This window comes from Solanum pennellii, chromosome 6, assembly GCF_001406875.1.
Source record: "Solanum pennellii chromosome 6, SPENNV200".
Classification (NCBI taxonomy): Eukaryota; Viridiplantae; Streptophyta; class Magnoliopsida; order Solanales; family Solanaceae; genus Solanum; species Solanum pennellii.
The window spans coordinates 46028863-46046267 of record NC_028642.1 but is presented as its reverse complement, the minus strand read 5'-3'; the positions used below and the strand labels follow the sequence as shown (position 1 = coordinate 46046267).

At 33.3% G+C, this 17405-nt stretch overlaps 1 protein-coding gene across 1 annotated transcript; it reads left to right on the top strand.

Annotated features, from left to right (window-relative positions):
- Positions 1-6251: 6251 nt before the first annotated feature.
- On the top strand, positions 6252-12061 carry LOC107023754 (serine/threonine-protein phosphatase PP1 isozyme 2-like). The gene is made up of 4 exons (XM_015224547.2): positions 6252-6565; positions 9900-10459; positions 10535-10753; positions 11655-12061. Exons 1-4 carry the CDS (start codon positions 6391-6393, stop codon positions 11667-11669), a joined length of 969 nt encoding a protein of 322 aa, XP_015080033.1. The 5' UTR covers positions 6252-6390; the 3' UTR covers positions 11670-12061.
- The last annotated feature ends 5344 nt before the right edge of the window (positions 12062-17405 follow it).

The following is a 17405-nucleotide window of genomic DNA, read 5'->3' as shown; positions in this document are numbered from 1 at the left end:
ATTGCATTATCAGCCAAGAAGAAGCTTGGATTTATCAATGGCTCTTGCAAAGTCCCAGATCTGGATGATGCTAAGTATGAGCAATGGCTATGTTGCAATGATATGGTGATCTCTTGGCTACTAAACTCCTTGGAAAAAGATATTGGAGATAGTGTTATATACTCCAATACAGCCAAAGAGATTTGGGAGAGCCTTGAGCACAGATTTGGAAGATCAAATGGGGCTAAATTATACCATCTGCAAATAGAACTTTCAGGATTAGTTCAAGGGAATAGTGATGTAGCTGGTTACTTCACAAAACTAAAACGGTTGTGGGATGAGCGAGACTCACTGAATTTGAATGTAAGCTGCACATGTATGTGTACATGTGAAGAAAAAAATAAGCTAGAAAAATCGCAAGAAGATCAAAGACTAATTCAGTTTTTATATGGCTGAATGATGCATTTGCCCAAGCAAGAGGAAACATTTTGATGATGAATCCTCTGCCTAACATGGATCATGCTTATTCATTATTGTTGCAAGATGAGAACCATAGGGAGGTATATGCTAATGCTAACTACACTTCTGATTCTGCTTCATTCCTGGCAACTGCACAGGGTAGAAACTACCCAAGGAATGGAAGCCAAACATTCAGGGGATCAGATACTAATCAGCAAAAATATGTTCAGACTACACAGAGGAATGGAAAGGGACCTCAGAAAAACAAACCAAGAAGGATGAAGTAAGACCCTAATGTGAGTTGCACATACTGTGGAAGAACTGGACATGTTGAAGTGTTTGTTTCAGAAAGATAGGGTTTCCTGATGATTTTGAGTTTACCAAATCAAAAGAAGATCAAGAAAGAGCAAATGGTGTGGTTGTGGCAAAAGAGGTAGAGATCCCATTTTCCAATCAAAGTAATGCGAGGAGCAACAATTCCTATCACCACATGAGCCAAGAGCAATGCAATGAGTTAGTTCAACAGGTCATGAAGGATGCCAAAATGGGACAAGGAGGTTCATAGTGGAGGAATAACTGCAAGTGCAATTGCTGGTACAATTCTCAAACACTCAAGGAAATGTTTTCCAGTTTTCAATTCTAGCACATGGATCATTGATTCAGGTGCTTCAGAACATATGTGTTTTGATTCTAAATCTTTTATATCCTTAGTTCCTCTTTCTGTGCCAATTAATATAACATTACCCAATTCTTGTAGGCTCGTTGTCACTCATGCAGGGACTGTCTCTATTCTGCCTAAGCTAACCTTGCTAAATGTCCTATATGTTCCTGATTTGCATCTTACAGGACCCTTTAATGAAGAACACTCAAGCTTTTGGTAAAGTAGGAGCAGGTCTTTATTTGTTGCAGGCATTTAATCATAAGTCTAAGTGTTTAAACAATCAGAATATCGTTTATGTTAAATAAGGAAGCAATTCTATTTCTAAGTCCAGTTCTGTTTCTTTTCTAGTCTTTGCAAATGTCATTTCCAATATAGATCTTTTGGCATGTAAGATTGGGGCACGTACCCGATTCAGTAATGAAGAATTTTGATTTTATTCAATTTCCTTCTAATAATGAGTATGTTTGTGCTATTTGTCCTATAGCTAGACAAACTAGATTACCTTGTCCCATTAGTCACATACACTCTAAAAAGGTGTTTGATTTAATTCACATTGATACTTGGGTACCATATAAGTCTTGCACCTACAATGGATATAGATACTTCTTCACCATAGTTGATGACTATAGTAGGTGTACCTGGACTTTCTTGTTGAGTACCAAGAGTAATGCTTAACCTATTCTCAAAGATTTTTTCAACTTGGTTAAGAGACATTTAAATACAAAGGTTAAGTGTATTAGATCTGACGATGCTCTAGAATTGGAAAAAGGGACTCAGGATGCTCTTTTTCTTAAGTCTCAAGAGATTCTACATCTAACCTCTTGCGTAGAAACTCCCCAACAAAATAGGATAGTAGGGAGAAAACATAGACACCTTTTGGAGATTGCGAGAGGACTTATGTTTCAATCTAACTTACCTATTTCGTATTGGGGGTAGTGTATTTTGACAGCCACTCATTTGATTAATAGACTTCCTTCTAAAGTTCTGCAATCAAGAACCCCTTATGAAGTACTGTTTGGAAGCAAACCAAAGTATGAAAATCTCAGGAGTTTTGGATGTTTATTCTATGCTTCCACATTATATCAAAACAGGGGTAAATTTGAACCTAGGGCAGTAGCTTGTGAATTTTTAGGATATCCTCCAGGTCAGAAAGGCTATAAATTGTTGGAAATATCAACCAAAAGAGTTTTTGTCTCAAGGGATGTTCATTTTCATGAAAATCATTTCCCTTTCTCTTCGTCTTCTGACTCACATAATCCACCTTCATTCTCACCTCTTTTCTCTCCTTCTACATCTGCTGCTTCAGAAGAATTTCCTTCTATTTCTTCAGATTTATCTTTATCCAGTCCCATTACTCCCATATCAGATTTTATTTCATCTGATGTCTCTGGCAACTCACCTTCTTCCTCTTCTCCTCAAACACCTCCAAGAAAGTCTACTAGGATCACTCATAAGCTTGAATATCTTAAAGACTACATATGCAACAGTGTAGTTTTGACTGATCTTACTAGTACATGTTTCATTCACCCCACCCATCCTACTGCCTACTCTTTTGGTTCTCTTTCCTTGCAAAATCAACATGTTTTCGCTTTTATTTCTACCATTGAAGAACCTAAGTCTTTTGCTCAAGCATCAGTACACCCCGAATGGAAACATGCTATACAGGAAGAGCTTGATTCTCTGCCTTTAACAAAACTTGGGATGTGGTTCTACTTCCACCAGGGAAGAAGCCCCTTCCATGCAAGTAGGTTTATAAAGTAAAGCAGAAATCGGATGGCTCCATTGAGCGATTAAAAGCCAGGTTGGTTGTAAGAAGGGATGTTCAACGAGAAGGGGTTGATTATATTGAGACATTCTCACCAGTGGTGAAGATGACTACTGTAAGGTGTCTTCTCACCATTGGTATCAAAAAGGGGTGGCAGGTTCATTAACTCGATGTTAGCAATGTTTTTCTACATGGGACTTCCATGAGGAAGTGTACATGAAATTTCCTGCAGGAATGCCCTCTAGTGATCCTACATTTGTCTGCCGTCTTAGAAAATCTCTATATGGCTTGAAACAAGCCTCTAGACAATGATATTCTAAGCTGACAGGGGCCTTAACATACAAAGGATACACTAGTCTCTGAATGATTATTCATTATTCTATACAAAGCATCAGAATTTGGTTTCTATCATCGCTGTCTATGCAGACCACATCTTAATTACAGGTGATGCTCACACAGAGATACATGCTATTAGTGACTTTCTTCATAGTGAATTCAAAGTTAAGGACTTGGAGGATATCCATTATTTCCTCGGATTGGAAATTCTAAGAGAAAACTAAGGCTTTATTATATGTCAGAGGAAGTTAACCTAAGACCTGTTGAAGGAGTTCGATTGTTCCGGTGCGAAGGTGTCTTCTCCACTTGATCCTTATTCCAAGCTTTGTGCAAATGAAGGCCCTTTATTGCCTAATCCAACGGTTTACAGACATCTGGTTGGGAAATTGAACTATTTAACTCATACTAGACCTGATTTGTGCTTTGCCGTTTTGACTTTAAGTCAGTACATGCAGCAACCTCGACAATCGCATCTATCAGCAGCTATGAGGCTTTTGTGATACCTTAACAATGTTCCAGGGCAAGGGATTCTTCTTTCTTCCAGCCCTTCATATGATTTACTGGCTTTTTGTGATGCGGACTGGGCCTCTTGCACTGATTCTTGCAGATCTGTCAGTAGTTATTTCATTACACTTGGAGGAGCACCCATTTCCTGGAAATCGAAGAAACAAGCATCAGTTTCGTTGTCTTCAGCTGAAGCGGAGTACAGATCCATGCGAAGGGTTACATCCGAACTTACTTGGTTAGTTCGTATTCTTGATGATCTCTAAGCTCCTCCGATCTTGCTTATTCCAGTATATTCCGACAGTCAGGCAGCCATTTCAACGCCAAGAATTCAGTGCTTCACGAAAGAACAAAGCACGTGGACCTTGATTGTCACTTTGTGAGACAACAGTTCATCTCTGGTCTTATCACCCTCTCTTTTGTCCCTTCTAAATAGCAACTTGCGGATCTGTTCACTAAACCTTTATCAGGGGATTCTCACACTCATTTGCTGCACAAATTGGAGGTGATTTCACCACCTTCCAATTTGAGAGGGGATATTGACATTTACACATCATTAGCCTCCATAAACAAACGAAGTAATGAAGATCGAACAATGGAAGAAGACGAAGAGAATCAGAAAGGTCTTTCAGACAAAAGAGATAAAAGTTCTCATATGCTCATCAAGACTTTGTCTCTTAGTGATGTGGAAGGATCACAGCCCTCGATCAAATTGCCTGATAAACAGTCTCGTCCATTTGATCAAGGGACAGCTGGAGGAAATAAGAAGCTCAAGGAAGCTTCACTCACGTGACTTACATGTGGGGAATATTTTTCTGTTATACATTGTACAAATAAGAAAGTGAGAAGTGGATAAGTAGTTTATTTCTTATTATTTTATTTTCATGAAAAATTCTTGTACATATACAGAGTTTGGAGATTGAATATATCATCAGAAAATTTCCCAAAGCTTCTTTTTGTTAAAATTCCTTTAATAAATTCCTTGTACAATTATAGAGAATATATGCTACTTCCCAGTTTCCTTAAATGATATTAAGAGAGAAAACAAAGGAAGTCATTAAAGAGCACTAACCAAGGCAAGAATTGCATATATCAAACGCAATTTATGAACAAAACTTGCAAATTTGAAATATATATAATTCTAACATAAAATATTAGGTCATATGTCTCAATATATAGAAGTATACTATTTGCTAAATTATATATAAATTCTCTTGATATTTCTTTTATTCATACCAAAATCACCCATTATGTATAAGAGGAACTTTCACAAATAGTCACTCAAAAATAGCTTAATTACTCTTCATAACTATAGATTAATAATTACAATTCGTAGCTACATGTTATAGGGAGGAGAGAGACGAGCGAGACTGGGAGAGAAAGGAGAGATGCGAGCGAGAGAGGGCAGAGAATGAGAGAGGTGAATTCTATATAGTATAAAGAATAGTAACTATAGCAAACTATAACTATGATAAATAATTAAATAGTATAAATTTATTTAATTAAGTGATTTTCCCTTAACTAATTAACTATTTATATATTTCTTTATGGGAAAATTACGCGGTTAAGCAAACTTATATTATTTAATTACTCATCATAGCTATAGTTTGCTATAATTACCACTCGCGACTAACATTATGCATTAATTACGTGGGTTGACTTTGAGTTTGTGTAATTAGTCACGTTTGTATACGTATAATTCGCCAGAATATATAAATACATATGTATAATATACTATTGTTTAAACCTATATACATATACAATTCACCTCTGTCCCACTCTCCGCCCTCTCTAGCTCACCTCTCTCCTCCCTCTCCCAATTTCGCTCGCCTCTCTCTCTTCTCTCTCCCAATCTCGCTTTCCATATATACAAATGTATATGTATAATATACAATTATATACATATACAATTCAACTCTCTCCCACTCTTTGCCCTCTCTCGCTCGCCTTTCCTCCCTCTCCCAATCTTGCTCGCCTCTCTCCTCCCTCTCCCAATCACTCTTGCCATATATACAAATATATATGTATAATATACAATTATCTAACCAATATACATATACAATTCACCTTTTGCCCACTCGCTCTCGCCTCTCTCCTTCTCTCCCAGTTTCACTCACCTCTCTCCTCTATATAACATGTAACTATGAATTATAATTATCAAACTATAGATATGGAGAGTAATTAGACTATTTTTAAGTGACTATATATGTGAAAGTTCCTAAACTTGAGCTTCAAACACAAATGGAAAATCATTTTTTTTAGATAAGACTCAACTATATCTACCACTCTATTCTAATTTATGAGACATTTTTTATTTTTACGCATGAAATCTTAAAAAATTTGCAATGAAATTTATATATTTATAAACTACGTAAAAAGAAAATATAAATCAATGCGAAGAGTACTAACTTTTTATCATAGCTAATAATTGATTGATATAATAAATTAAATGACAAACCTTATTTTAAAAAGATATAATCCAACATGCCAAAATTAATCTCGACACCACAATTAATTTAAAAAAAGAAAAAAAAAAGAGCGTGTGTATTCATTTTGATGATACAACCGCGTGTGAACAATAAATTTTTTGTAGAGACGTTGCCCTACCCCCTCTTTTTCTCAAACAAAACGAGTCATCTCTCTCTTTCTCTCTACAGCTTCTTTGCTTATATGCAGAGCAACAACTATGGATATTTTAGCACTTGATGATATAATCCATCGTTTGCTTGAAGTTCGTGGGAGACCTGGTAAACAAGTACAACTTTCTGAGGCAGAAATCAGACAGCTATGTCTCAAGTCAAGAGAAATTTTCTTGAAGCAGCCAAATCTTCTTGAGCTTGATGCACCCATCAAGATCTGCGGTAAGTTTTTTTTTTTTTCATTTCAGTTGTTTAGTTTATTACCTTTGATTCCATCTGGGTTCATGAAGTGGGTTTTGTTGATGTGATCGTTTAGTTGTTAAGTACTGATTTGGTCTTTGTTAGGGTTACATTAATTAGGGCTGGTGAACAACTGGTTGCACGATTAGAAAATGATTTTTCATTATCCAGTGTTTGATAAACAAATGGCCCCAAATTGTAAGGATTATGATTTTGTTTATAATTAGTTTTGAAGGCTGTTATCAGCTGCCTAGTGTGGATAGAGTTTTTAATGTAGTTTCAGGTGCAGGTAGGAGGTAGGAATTGACTTGTTTTAGCCCTACCCTACTAGTAGTATAGTATTTGATAGTTGAGCTCTCAAGTTTAGGATGTAACCCTTATCTGTGATAATAGTAGGATGTAAGCCTTATCTGTGAATAATAACTACTATTTTTAAGTCGTTTACTTTTTTATGTGAATAATAACTACTATATTTTTACTGGGACAGTTTGTAGTGTGTTGCTAATTATTCTTTGTAACCTTTGCTGAATTCATAGTTTTCTTCTCTTCCCTCTGAGAATCAACCTATGCCAGTGTATTCGTCTCTCATTCGCATAATGTCTGCTCCAAGCGCGAGACCTGTACTAACGGAACTAGGAAACTTACCCCTACCTCTTATTGATGCCTAAGATTTGATTTAAATTGATGTTAGCAAGCTTTGCACAAACTAAAGTTAGGTTAGCTATTGTTGAATTTGCATTCACTTCTTTCCTTTTCTGATAAGTCCTTCTCACTGCCTCGTGGGATACCCTCCTTCCCATGCCCTACCCAAAAAAACAGTGGTTTGTGCAGAAATGTAGGAAAGGTTATGGATATTATTAGGTGACTTTTTTCTTAGATAGATGAATAGTATTAGGTGTACTGTAAGTAGAGTGCCTTTACCATGTCCTATCCTCCGTCATGTGATTTAACACTTTTAACTGATGAACATATTAGTATCTGGAATATATGTTGGACGTACACATTTGTGTATGGATTCCACAATCATTATTAATATGAAGTTGACAGATGAAGGACTATGGTATTCATGACCAGTTAAATCTTTGTTTATAAACTGACACATTAAGGTGATACCTAGAATTTCTGTACTTGCGATGGCCTTCTTCATGCGATGGTCCTCACCATATAAGTTTGTAGGAACTAACTTTAAAAGAGAGTCGGAGAGAGAGAGAGAGATCAGTGTGCAGCCATGCAATGAATGAAGTTATATAATAATTTCAGTTCCTAGTGGTTTCTGCTATAGTATGTTTTTTGGTATCTAATACAATCTTTTTTGGGCAGTTATCCATGATTCCAGTTAGTTTTTATCTTTGGGCCACCTAGAAGGAAAGTGAAATCTGTAACTTCTGAAATAGATATCAGTGGGAAAGCTGGTGTAATTAGTTATCCTAGTTACCGGTCTTTCAGGTACTAAGAGGGTGTTTGCATTTGCTTTAAAGTTGGTCAAACCTACTTTTAAGTCAGTTTGATTTCTGGAAGTGTTTGACAAATATAAAAAATAATAAATAAGTCAAAACGACTTAAAAATAAGTTAGGAAGTGGTTGGCAAGGTCAAAAATGACTTAAACTAAGTCAAAAACCAAAAGTAGGTCTCCCCTACTTCTTATTTTTTGACTTAAAAGTCATTTAAGTTCGACTTTTTATTTTGACTTAAAAACTACTTTTTTAAGCAATCAAAACGGGCTCTGAATCTCCCCCAAGGTTTCTCGTCGAGCATAAAGCAATGAACTTTACATAATCATTCAGGTCAAATTGTTTGTGGCTTTGTTTTCTGCAATGCATAATCTTATAAAAGAATCTTGATTCTCTTACATATCTTGAGCTTTTGGTTTCCCCTACCTTCCATTTCAAACTTCTCTTTTTCTTCCATTTGATGTTACTCATTTGCCAATTATGAGTTCCTTAACTAATCAGATTGCCGTAGTTTCCTAAGTACAGTTACCATGGATTCACTTGGTCAACATGAAAATTGCCATTGATCTTGGGTGATATGTTGTCTACACAACTGTGTGGCATGATATGTTTGTACATTTGTTATGTTTCCTGTTTCCAACTAAACTTGCATGTTCAGATTATTCAATCGAGGCTAATGCTATATGCTTTATCACTCTCTTTTCTCCTCAATGTTTGGGAGATGTACCTACACTAATGACTTGTAATCTTTTAGCCCTGCCTTCCTGCTGAAAGTACAAGTATCAAATTTAAGAAATGAAACTAAATTTGGAGTGCACTTTTTCTACAGCATTCACTTCATGATATTTAAGAAGAGATGTACAAGTACAACAAGTAAATGGTATCTGTGAACTTGGTAAAATGATTGTTGGTGATGGTTAGAATACACAATCTATTTACCCTTTCAGTTAGTTGGGTGAACTAATTGAGTCTAAGCTGGTTTGGGTGGGTAATGATGTATGCTCCAGTATTCATTATATTAGTAGCACCTTAATCCATGGCATGTATGTTCTCTTGAAAGATATACATGCTTAGAGTAACTACAGAGGGAACCAATCATTGCTTTGAAAGACACCTGTTTTTTCCTTCAAGTAGTTTATAAAACTGAATGAGCTGGTAAATTTTCTAAACCAGATGGAATTGCGTTTTCAAAGGACAAAACATAAGGGTATTTGTTGTCCATTTCTCTTTTTATCATCTTCATTTGAACTTATGAACTCGTCTTACACAAGTTCAATTCACACCAAGAGGCAAGAGCAATAGAAAAGCCACTGAACTCAACAATTTTCTCAGTGGTTGACTCATCCACTCTGTATTAGAATCTAATTTATTTTGGCTGCAAACAGTAATGCTTCCATACTGATAAGTGATAACTCATATCCTCTATTTCATAGATAATAGTGGCATTTCTATAAAATGAAACCCTTCTGGTGCGGAGAAGGGCTAATATTTACAGATATAGAAAGAGTAACTGATAATTGGATCTGTTTTAACTGCATTTAGATCTGTGTGATTCAACTGAAGTAGTCTAGATTTATGTTCTTTGTGTAATTTGACCTGTTGTCGATCAATTTCTACCGTCACCAGCGTACCAGTAATGATGCTATCCAGTTTCAATCTGTGAGGTTTCATTTTATGACTGAAAGAACTTTGCTCAAAGAGCTTAGACTGCTGTTGGATGTTGATCATGCATCCTGACCACTGTTTCTCAGCCCCCCCCCCCCCCCCCCCCCCCCAAAAAAAAAAAAGAATGGGGGGTTGGGAGGGCATATATGTTTGTTCTACATTTGTGTTTAGCTAATATTTTATTTGCAATATGTGTCAGGGGATATCCATGGTCAGTACTCAGATCTACTGAGGCTGTTTGAATATGGTGGATTACCTCCAAAATCCAATTACCTATTCTTGGGTGATTATGTTGATCGGGGGAAGCAAAGTCTGGAAACAATATGTCTTCTTCTTGCATATAAAATAAAGTATCCTGAAAACTTTTTCCTTCTGAGGGGAAACCATGAATGTGCGTCTGTGAATCGTATATATGGATTCTATGATGAGTGCAAGCGAAGGTTCAATGTTCGACTGTGGAAAGTATTTACAGATTCTTTTAACTGCCTCCCTGTGGCAGCTCTGATTGATGAAAAGATTTTGTGTATGCATGGTGGACTCTCTCCTGATCTTCAGCATTTGGATCAGATAAGGAACCTTCAACGACCAACTGATGTTCCAGAGAGCGGGTTACTCTGTGATCTTCTCTGGTCTGATCCTAGTAAAGATGTTAAAGGGTGGGGAATGAATGACCGGGGAGTTTCTCACACCTTTGGCCCTGATAAGGTGACAGAGTTTCTCCAGAAGCTAGATCTTGATCTTATTTGTCGTGCCCACCAGGTCTGGACTAGATATTACTTATAATTTTTTTTAACTTTGTTTCTTTAATCTTACTGGGTATGTGCATAACTGCAGGTTGTGGAAGATGGATACGAGTTTTTTGCTGATAGACAACTTGTGACGATTTTTTCAGCTCCTAATTATTGTGGCGAATTTGATAATGCTGGTGCTATGATGAGTGTGGATGAGACTCTGATGTGTTCTTTTCAGATATTAAAGCCTGCAGAGAAGAAGCCAAAGTTTGGATTTGGGAGCACTACTACGACCAAAAATGCAACTCCAGCAAAAACTAAGGTAAACCTATATGCAAGAGGCAACTTTCAATCCAAGTGGTATGCGTGTTTTATTTAGCAATTACTTAACCAACCTACCATTTATTGCAAGTGTGGAGGTCAAAGGGATAGCATTTTTAGTTACTATCCTTTGCCAAACTCCTTTTCTCAGTTCTTTCTATATCCTTTAGGAAGAAATAAAATAGCGGTCAGAATATCATAAGACAAAACTATTCTTCCATAGTATATCATTAGAAATAGTGGGTTAACATCTCATTAAAAGAAACTATCACAATCCATTCGAACTAATTCCAATAATTAGGTAAAATTTCCAAAGGTGAACTTAGAGCCTGCTTCTGCCCGTTTTGACCATCTGATACAAGTAAAAGGTGGTCTGTTATAATTCACCAAAATCAAGTTATGATTAGCATTTTAGAGAATGTCAGCAGTTGGATCTAGCGCTGTCTAATTCATTGACATATTAACCTAATTAACGTCCCTTGAAGTTTCTTCTGCAAGAAATTTCCTTTTTATCTTCCATTTCCCTGTTTCCTTATTGTTGGGGTAAATGACTTGCTTTCTTTATTGCATTCAGTCAATGCTGTAGGCATCAAAGATCATGGTTTACACTATTTTTGGAATATAGTCAGTATACTCTTATTAGATGTGTAACTCCGTCAAGGCTGGAAACTGGTTGCCTACACTCTTAACGAGCAATCAACTATAATTGATTTTGGTTCTAGTTAATTGGGCAGTTGTAGTATGAAGTATGTGTCATAGTTGAGTCAGTGTGATGTTTATTGTTCTCTTTTAGATCAATCATTGTGATTCTTGGCTATCTTTTGCTTCTTTAAGCAGTGCTTACGGAATTTTATTCATACGATGGTCAGTTAATTTCACTGATATCCAAATTCTCATTACAGGTCATTTCTTGGTAAAATTGGACGAGATGAACCAAACTCAGTATCGATGTCAACTACCTCTCTTAGCTCCAACATATAACAGATGGAGGCTCCGGTTTGGAGGCATTGCAGAAGAGAAGAAGATGCACTTTCCCAAGATTCGTATCGGGAAATTTGTAATAATTTTGATTTTCCATGTATAATATAATCCCATCCAGTGAAACAAGCTCTATGATTCACCTGCAAATAGTTTTTTCTAACCCTTTTGGTCTTCTATTCGTAGAACTTTTTTTGGTGCAGTCTGATACAGGAAACAAATGTTTAAAATCCTGGATCTTATGTTTCTCTTCCAAAATGTGTGATGCTCTTTATTCATCTTATTCTTCCTTTTTCAATTTTTAATGTTAAATATTCTATTGTTGTTTGAATGTTAAGAGGTAAAAATGTGTGTATTTTTTAGTCCCATTTTTGTGTGTTACTCATATATGTGAAAATTGTTCATCTTTAATCTTCTCATCTTAATTCTATAGCTGTAGAAACAGATTGCATGAGTTATACATTATACAATGATTATTCTTGTTATTATACGTTTGTTATACACTAGGGCCTGTTTGGAAACAATCTTTTTTTTTTACTCAAAAATATTTGGCAACATATTAGAATGACCTAATGGTTTTTTGGTTTTTTTTTGATGAGTTTTTCTAAGGTATTCTCTTCACTAGGAAAATTTCAATTTTTAGCCAACTAGCCAAAATTTATTTCTTTGCACAGTGGAATGAAATGAAGAAGACAGTATTGGTCCAGCAATTAATGTTATTGCACATGTAAATGTTTAATTTTGGTACCAAACAATATTTTCTTTGCTCAGCCAAACTTTGTCATTATATCTACCTTTTTATATGGATATATATATATGTGATTGTCCTTGCTTTTGTACCTAGTTCGGAATCTAAATAATCTACAAAAATATAAAAGTGATCAAAATAAGTCATTATTTTAGTATGTAACTAAAATAAGCTTAGTGGAAGAAAAAAAATTCATTTTATCTAATTTTCTAAACGTTTTCCGTTAGTGTCATAACGTGTATTCTAATATATAACAAAACTTTTTCTTCCACGTTTAGTAAATAAGCCTCTTCTATTTTATATAATGAAAATAAGCCAAACATTTGCCTAAACCATTTGCTTACGCCAAAAGTCACTCAAAAAAAACTTTCTCCAAATGTAAATATCTAATGAAAACAAAATTTCTAGTGGATGATATTTTTTACATTTGTTGAAATGGTCCCATTTTATTTATTTATTTTCATTTGAAGAGATTTGATGTTCTATATAGTCTAAAGACCATTCAAAATATTAGTAGAATAACTGATCAAGTTGCTTATGATATAAAATATATTTGCTGCATATCACATAGGCTTGCCAATTTCTGGATAGAATTTGTCACTATTCCGTCGTTAAATAAGATTAATAACAGACTTTTATTTTTAGCAATAGAATTTATTTGTCTCTAGTTTTTTTTTTCTTCAAAGTGGTGACCATTGTAATATACCATATAAAATGAGCAGCTAAATTATGGACTAATAAACGAAATTTTTGTTTTTGTTAATATTCTTATGAAATAATGTTAAGTGATAAGTGGTCTTTCAACTATATAGTCACAAAGAACAAAAGGAAGCTCCAAGGAACTTTCCTTCTCAATAATATAATTTCCCTTTTGTATCTTTTATATTATTGTAACATGACATGAAAAATACATAAATATGATTTATTACTCTTCATGATACTCTCCTTATCTAAAATATCAGGTTTTATATATATATAAAAGTTACAACATTAGTTTAAGTGTTAAGCATATTTGATATCTTTATCTTTATGTGTGCAATGAGTACTAATGTAATAATTGTTAATTTTCTTCAATAATTGCATGATAGGATTTATTAATCTTTTAATAGGTGATTGCTACTGTCATAATTTATGTGATATTGTTAAAGAGTTCCACATCAAATGTAAAAGAGATGGTCTTTTGTCTCGAAAAATCCTTCCCTTATTATTCAATTTTAGGGGTTGAGTTACATCCAAGATACATGTTATATCATGATATCAGAGCATAACTCGTCCTAGGTGATCTATGTATTTCTTATAAGATATTCTTTCTATTTAGAAATGTTCAAAATGTTTAAACACTATTCCCCTAGTAATTTTACTTCGTGTAATTTTCATAACTTTCAACAATTCAGATTCATCTAATCCTTTAACGAAAATTTTGACTTCGACTCTTGAAAATGAATGAATGAATTTTTTTATAAGATGCACCCTCCTTTAGTGAGCTATTCAAGGTGAATCTAGATTAGTTGTGTTATTAATCATTATGATTAGTGAGAAATTGATTAAACAAATAGTTGATGTCACTTTAGGTTTGTGGGAAACCAAATCACATTTCACTAGCAAAAGCAATAATAGCTTCCAAAATCCTCCTTTTGCTAACCGTTGAGAGCAATCAAAAGGCTAATTGGACTGAAATTTTGGCTTTATAACTCCTCAAAGGGTTTAGATAAGAGTAGTGGGTCACTCAGTACATGGACCACAAAACAGGCCTAAGAGCCCACTTCAAAAAATACATAGGGAGGATAGTATAGTTGCTAATTACTCAACGAAGCGATAGTCTCTCTCTATATATATATAGCATAAGTTCGAATAAATTTCTATAAGTTATTTGTGTATTTATTATCAGTTTCTTATTTCCATTGAATACGTATCAACTATCAATGGTTAGAACTTTATTTTAAAATTAAATTTTAATCATTAATTCTAAACTATGACACGTGTTTCCCATCCAAGCTACAACTTGGGGAAAATGGAGAGAAGAGAAATGGAGAGGAGCCGGATCTTGTAAAGTATGGGCAGGTGTTTCCGATAGACACCTTCTATTCAAGTATCAAAAATAAAGTAGGTAAAGCAAAATTTGTAGTCAGTTAAGTCATGTTGAAAACAATTAAGAAGAGAACAAATATCATTAATAAATAATATGATAATTAAAGCAAAAGAAGCTATATGTAATACGTACCAAAAATCTAAAATAAGAAAATAAAATAAAATAAAATAGTAAGAAAGTAATATTGACAAGAAAATTAGACAACCCTCGATCACATATTAATATTTTACCATTCAAGACTTTAAATGGGTTGAAGCAAGGTCGTTCGGATTCTCAGAAAATGATATCATATTCATCTTAGATTTTTGAATAATACATTATTTTTGGAGGATTCGATACATTTGTTTGCAACAAATTTTAAACATATGCAAAATAAATAAATCACACAAATAAAATGCGTAGAACATACTTTATTCATCAAGATAGTGCTGGTACAATTTTGCTCGTCCCTTGATTATATTCTCCTTAGATTTATCCATGGTTCGAGGGCTGTTAATGACATGTTTCTCTAACTAGAATGATTTAGATTTGAACTCTCTATATGAATATTCCATCAATTAGGAGAATATTTGAGATCTCGATTTCTTTATGGAATATTTGGGATGCCTTTTAAGAGAATTTAGTACCTTTTATATACGCATAAACTAGGGTTTAAGGTTGAGTAGCCTCCAAAAATGCTAATTTCAATTGAACACTTTGTAGAGCCCCAACTCGAATTGAAACATTTTATAAAATCTCATAAAATTTCAATATCTACAACATTATCGTCAATATGTTTGAAAAGCTAATAGGTCTATTCCATGTGTAAATCAAATAATTTATGTTTGAAATTCATTTCAATTTATATATTCATTTAAAAAAGATGCACTAACAACTGTTATGAGTATGATTTAACTGGTTATTTTATAAAATTTATATTATATCCATTTTTAATTATTTTATTTAGTATAATCAAACAACTGTCATTAATGCATTTTTTTCATTTTTTAAAAATTTATTAGTACATAAAATTGAAATAGACCTCAATCATAAATTATTTTATCAAAGATATGGTGTAATTCTACAAGGCCATAACATTCACGTAATTGTACTTTACCATTCTTTTCTGCTCGAATTAGGCACAATCAATTCGTTAATTCATTCATTTGAATTTGTTTATCACTAATGTTTAATGTAGAGTCGTACTAAATCGAAATGAAAATTGAATTAAATTATAAATTGAGTTAAATCAAAAAAAAATTGACTAGTAATTTAGTTTGACTTAGTTTGATATCGAAAAAAAACATCGACTATACCTGTTGATTTGGTTTTGATTAAAGAAGTCAACCCGATATGATATATATAATTTTTAAAATTTATTTTATACATAAAAGTAACTTTAATGTGATTTCTAAATATTACTTATACGTTTTCATAATTTTATCTTTTAATATATATTTTTCAAGTTTTTTTAGACTTAGAATTTTGAATAATCCAATAAGAATAAATCTATAGAAAGTGTTGATCTACGAACTGACATATACTTATCCCTAATGCATGCATCATCAGAAGTAGCACACAAATTATTCTCATACATCCGTCCTTTCGTGCATTTGTTGATTCAGTTCCCTTGATATGATTGCACAATATATGATTTTTTAGGAGGAATTTATAGCATACATCTGCTAATGTGTAATGTGTTTCCTAGTGACATATCACCAACTCAGGAATCCTAGCGCACCAAGTCCTGTTGCAGTCTTGGCCCGTGACTCTCAATTTAGTGTTTGAATCTTCGCTTCGATCCGTAATAGGATTAATACGGATATCTCCAGTTCGTAAGACATTATTGGCTTCCCGGCATTGGAATATATTTTCGTCATTTCTTATAATTCTAAATCAAATCAATACTAATGCTAACAAAATAAATCGATTCAACATTAAGAATGACAATAATGTTAAAATAGTTTTTCTTTAGTTTTTCATTAATTTAGACATTTAAATAGATAATCTAATTTTAATTTTTTGTTAATGTTTAATCATGTAATTAATATTTATTAGACATATTTTAGCATGATTTAGTACTTTTAAATATGATTATTTTTATTATGACTTATCAATTTACAATATTTATTTTATGCGATTTCATTATTATCTTTTATTAAATATTTTAATGTCATCACTCATCTCATATTTTGTGTTATTTTTCTTAAGAAACACCTTAGATGGTTGTATTTTGATAGAAATATTTAGAGCACAAGTTAATCATATGCTTGTATGAATACTTTACCAGAAAAATTCAAAAACCTGAAAAAATCAGATGATTATTACTTTAGTTTGATTGAAAATTCGACATAAATGGTTTGATTTGATATTTGACAAAGTCAAATGAACCCAAAAAAATCTGAGGTTGGAAATCCGAGTTATATTAACTTGTTTGACTAATAAATTTAAAATTTTGACACAATTTATTTGATTTAATGTTAAAAAAATTCAAATTAATTCAACTATATACACTCCTAATTTAATAGATGAACTTTAACTCTTTAGCATAATGATTCTCAAAGCTACATAAAGTTAATTACAGAATAATTGACTAGATTAACTGCTTAAAAGAGTGGGCATAGTATGGTATATATGCTATATATCATATCAAAAAAATTGATATTGTGATTTGGTATTATGGTATTTTGTATGATACATGGTACTATATTTTTTAAAAAATTTTGGTATTTGGTATGATATTTGATATTTAGAAATAACATTTTGAAATACCAAACATCATGCCAAAGTATATAGTTACATAAATATATATCATTAAAATACTAAAAAAATATGTAACTTTGTATTAATATAATATAT

What these genes read in the sequence shown, in the direction of transcription:
- LOC107023754 (XM_015224547.2), top strand. Translation starts at nt 6,391, where the DNA reads ATGGATATTTTAGCACTTGATGATATAATCCATCGTTTGCTTGAAGTT. An exon ending in TGCACCCATCAAGATCTGCG is followed by an intron (nt 6,566 to 9,899) that starts GTAAGTTTTTTT and finishes AATATGTGTCAG; the next exon opens with GGGATATCCATGGTCAGTAC. An exon ending in TTATTTGTCGTGCCCACCAG is followed by an intron (nt 10,460 to 10,534) that starts GTCTGGACTAGA and finishes GCATAACTGCAG; the next exon opens with GTTGTGGAAGATGGATACGA.